The sequence below is a fragment of the Melanaphis sacchari genome, unplaced genomic scaffold (genome assembly GCF_002803265.2).
Source record: "Melanaphis sacchari strain LSU unplaced genomic scaffold, SCAv2.0 Contig244_pilon_pilon, whole genome shotgun sequence".
Classification (NCBI taxonomy): Eukaryota; Metazoa; Arthropoda; class Insecta; order Hemiptera; family Aphididae; genus Melanaphis; species Melanaphis sacchari.
In genome coordinates this window covers 216,465-221,723 of record NW_020271119.1, presented here as the reverse complement: position 1 = coordinate 221,723, position 5,259 = coordinate 216,465, and the positions used below count along the sequence as shown (strand labels likewise).

The 5,259-nt window shown below is 33.1% G+C and overlaps 1 protein-coding gene across 1 annotated transcript; it reads right to left on the bottom strand.

The window, feature by feature from the left end:
• Positions 1-1,505: 1,505 nt before the first annotated feature.
• LOC112594890 (P17/29C-like protein DDB_G0287399) lies at positions 1,506-3,241 on the bottom strand. The gene is made up of 2 exons (XM_025339904.1): positions 3,131-3,241; positions 1,506-2,738 (listed from the first exon to the last, which is right to left on the bottom strand). The coding sequence occupies exons 1-2, from the start codon at positions 3,149-3,151 to the stop codon at positions 1,767-1,769; spliced, it is 993 nt and encodes a 330-aa protein (XP_025195689.1). The 5' UTR covers positions 3,152-3,241; the 3' UTR covers positions 1,506-1,766.
• Positions 3,242-5,259: the final 2,018 nt, after the last annotated feature.

The window sequence follows — 5,259 nt, the reverse complement described above, 5'->3', positions numbered from 1 at the left end:
TATTCAGGACTATTCTTAAATCCTATAAAATCTCTAAGTTATTTAAAATAAGATCATTTAAATTGTGTATTATTTTTAAACTTCCTTAAAGATATCAAATAATCATGTATAACGTATGACGAGTACTAAAGACGATGTAGAAATGCTATGAAAAATCACCAGTAAATCAGTGCACATGTAATGGGTGTAATACTATGTTATTTCGTTTTCATAAACAATCGCAGGTCACAGCTCTCGCGAAGGCCGGTTGGCCGGATGGTCCGAGAAGATGCCACGTGAAGGTCGTCACCGGGAAACACGAATAACATAATATCACTATTACAGCAACTGCAAGCACCATAATACGTACAAGTATGAGCTTAATGTATTCTAAATACGTATGGCAATATGGACGGGTAATAATATTATGATATTTTATGTTTATCTCGTATTTTCACTCCGTTTCGCCCACATCGCACACGGATCACTGGTCGGGGTCACCGCATCGCCACTGTTATGTATTACATTATTATGTACATTATACGGGTATACGCCTTATTTTATTCCGTTGCGCGGCGCGGAGAAAGGTGTGTGCGGCGGTCGTGATGAGCGAAAGTGCTGCTCGGATGAAATTTCGTGTTGTTTCGTATTTAATTTGATTTCTGTTATTTTGTTGTTTTATCATTATCAGACACCCGAACGCGTGATTAAAATAATATGCGGCGGGGTCACCGCGCGTGATCGCCATATCGTTACGGAGCGAACGCAACTGGTATAAATTATTATTACTATTATTATTATTATTATTTTTCACGTTTCCATTGCGCGAATCACCGCCACGGTCTGACCGCCATTGCCATATTAATTATCAAAAAAAAAATAAAAATAAAAAATACATAATTCGCATAGTAGGCGAAAGTCTCCGGGTTAAATCGGTGTGCCGGAATTCGAAGGATTCGTCTTCCGGACGATCTAATCAGCAGAGCTATTACAAGCGACGATTATATATATATATATATATGTATACCATGATGCTGCTCTGTCTGCTTGTATATTTTTTATATGTCTGTGTCAAGGGAGCGAAAGAAAATGTGCAAATTATGACAAATACCAATAGCAAATCACTGCAGCTATTTCCATTGGCGTTTCTCACAGTACCTACTGTTGATCACAAGCACCTAATTGTATCGGCTTTTATATTATTAAATTTTTTCGCGCTAGAAATTTACATCAATAACCATAAAAGCGTAGACATCGGAAATAGAAACGACTAACGAGTAACAGATAAGAATAAAAATTATAAAAAAATTGAATTGTATATTTCGTATTAATATAAATCATGACAACAATATTATTATATTATGTGTTCTAATATAAATCAGCTAGTAAAATTACGATAGCGTATTATATTGTATATACGCGTTTAGAAAATTGAGCTTGAGACTAATAAAAAAATAATAAAAATAATATAATATAAAATCGCGATTTTCGTTAAAAAAAAATAAAAATATAAAACACAAATAAAATAGTTTACATGGATGTTATATAATATGTTACAATTGCATTTTTGGGAGGGAGGAGCACCGGAATTGAGTCTAGGGGTGTAGTATTAAGGAGGGACGGGGGAGAGGACGTTTGGGGGGAAAGTTGGGAGTAGAGGGTGGCCACGCTTCTTGAAATATTCACTGACCGTGGAAAAGTAACAATCAACGGTTTCCCGCGGCCACCGGCGCGAAGCGTGTACGTAAGGACGACAAAATTATAAAACCATGTTCATATTGAGCACCCTAGTAAGATCCACTGGAACTTGGGGCACCATAACTGGATGATGGGCTGGCGCTCGGGGCTCCGTAACTGGATCCTGGGCCACTGGAGGACAGAGATGAGATACCGGAATGTCCAACTGAGTCACCGCTGTAGCCACCTGCTGATGTGGGTCCGCTGTAACTGGACGAGCCAGAGCTGGCAGCGTAACCGCCGGCTTCCTTTTGGGTCTTGTATTTGATGAAGTATACTTCCGGTTTGGATGGGGCAGTTGGTGCTGGTGTTGGGATGGAGATTTGTGGTTGGTCTTCGGGCCTCTTGACCAAAACGTAGATCAAGGTCTTCTCGGAGTCTTGTTGCACTTGTGGTATGATCGGAGCAGTTGGGGTTGGTGGGGTTGGGGCCTTGATGAAGATGATTTTGTAGTGTTTCTGGGGTGGAGCGACCTGATGGACTTGTGGGGGTGCAACGTATTCTTGTTCTGGTGGTGGAACATGGACGTAGATGTGTTTCTGGACGACTGGAGCGGCCGGGGCATAGTTGTAGCCCGATGAGTATCCGGAACCAGATCCACTCGCGTATCCGGAGCTACCACCGGAGTATCCGGAGCTGACTGGGCCACTAGAGAATCCAGAACCACCGCTGGAGTATCCACCGATACTACCACCGCTGGAGTATCCACCGATACTACCACCGCTGGAATATCCACCGGAACTACCACCGCTGGAATATCCACCGGAACTACCACCGCTGGAATATCCACCGGAACTACCGCCGCTAGAGTATGCACCGGAGCTAATTGGACCACTGGAGTAACCGGAGCTGCCGCTAGCATAACCACCGGAGCCACCGCTTGAGTAACCACCACCACCACCGCCGCCCAAGAAGCTCAGGCCGGTGCTTCCAGAAGAGTAGCCACCTGACGAGGACGGTGAGCTGTAAGAGTATCCAGCTTCGGGTCTTGCGAGTGCTAATGTCGCGAGCGACGCCAACACCTGTAATAACACGTAATGATCGTTCGTTAGTTAGATACCTATGCCAATTAATAGAAACTTTTTAAGAATTAAATTTGCCTAATACTTGTAATAGTCAAATTCGAAATTTTACATTTTAAATTTACAATCAAACAATCAATAAACGCATTATTATTTTTGGAATAAAATTTAGTTTTTGAAAAATTTTAATGTTAATGTTTTTTTTTTTTTTTATTATTATAACTTTATAGACTATAAGATAAAAAGTAAGTATACAAATTGAACGGTTAATTTATTAAGTTTTAAACATCAAACAATACTTTTTAAGATATAAAAATCTAAGTTTTTTTTTTAAACAAACTCTTAAAGAATTTAACGTTTATAAATCTATAAAATATGTTGTTGGTACTCACTACAAAGCGTATTTTCATCATACTAGATATTTTAAACACAAGTTAAACACAAATGCACCACTAGAATAAACTGATAGTTGTTCACTCACGGTAGAACGACTAACTGATGATGAGCTTAAGTTATCGACGCTTCTTATACACCTGGGAATCGGACAACTTGGATGCGGGCAAAACATTCACTTTTTGTAATTCGTTTAGTAACATCAACTATCACTCTCCTTCTCAATTTTTCTTTCTTTCGTTCACCTTGTGATAGCGCGCTTCTTTGACCCTGTCGGCCGGCCACCGTTCTACGATAATAGATAGTTAACTACATTCAATAAGATACCACAAGCAAAAACAAATCTAAAATTTTTAATAATATTAGTCAATTCCTACATTTTTAATATATTTTCTTAACTATTTATTTAGTGATATGTATAAATGTATATTATACAAGATCTATGGAATAATAATTTGTTATACCTATACCTATAAATAAAATAAACAACTCCTACCTATTTAAAAATATTATAATTATCAAAATAACATTAATTTTACAGTTGTATAAGTGTGTATAATAATTGTTAATATTATTATTTTGCAGGTGCAAAGAATTGTTTTCAAATTACTATTGAAAAAAATGGGTGATTAGTGATTAATGTATCACAAAATGTTTAAAATATTAAAATTAATAATAATAAAAAAAGCACGTAAAAATTTACCTAATTAAAAATAAAATTCAAATAATTATTACCACATGAAATATATTTTATACATTTATAAATATATTTATTATATAAAACAATTTTTTTTTTTTTTAAACCTTTTCAAAGGCTAAGCATTAATAATATATCATCTAAATAAATTAGATAGCTTAGGTTATAATTCATGATACTATGATACTTAAATACATTTGTATTATTTAGTTTAAATCGTATTTATAAAAAAGTAAAAGTAATACATTTTGACAAAAAAATTTAAAAATGCAAAGAATAAGTAGAATTTGAAAATAACTGTTCATTTTTTCTGACATTATTTTGGTCTTTCCGTTAAATTATACGCATAAAAACTGCTATAAATAAATATTTGAATAATTTCAACATTTTAACAACAGAAATTAATAAATTATAGTTTCATACTGAATTTTAACTCTACGAAAAAAGTTTAAGTTTTTAAAAAATATAATTAAAATATAAATAATCATAAAATATTTAAATACTTTTTAATGTATTATGATTCATGAATAATCAAATAAATTATTGTGCATAACCTATTGAATTAATTAGTATGAAGATATTAAACTTTATGTAACACAATATAATATTATTATGTAGATAGATAAAATACCATATGATATAACTAATAAAATTACAATAATATTTTATTTATTTTTTAAAATAAATAAATTATTATATATGACTTTATATAACAATTTAAAAATGATTTCAAATTGTAAAAATTATTATTATTATTTACTATTTATTATTAAATCGGTAAAAATGTGGTACAGTCAATTGGTCGTGGTAAAATCGGTCGTCTGGTCTGAAATTGGTCGCTTAGAAATTTAGTATATAAGTATATAATTAGTATACATTAGTAATAAAAATAATATTTTGTCACAAATTTTCTTAAAAGAATTTGTAGTAATATGTGTGAAAATATAAGTTATAAAAAATAATGAGTGAAAAGTATTAAGTTATGAGCTATCCCTAATATTTATTCATCAATAAATGTTCTATTATTAAACGTTTTATATATTGTATTTATCCTCTCAGTGGTGTCATTATATTTCTTCCGTTTTCCAGGGATTTCCGCTCCGGTACAATATTGAACCATTTTCAAACGGTTTAACCTGACAGTTTAAATTTATACACACTATTATCCAACTTATTATCGCAAAATATTTAGTAATGATTTTTGTCGATTTGTACCTATATATAACTTCTTAAACCAATATTCGTGTTTTGCGACAAAAATATTCTTTGACTAATTTATCAAATGACCAATTTCAGACGACCAATTTTACCACGACCAATTGACGTAAACTCGTTAAAAATCAGACGTTATAATTTATAAAACGAATTTACAATTCAAAATGCGATTTATTCTGTACATATTTTGAATAATTTTGTTTAATAACAACGACT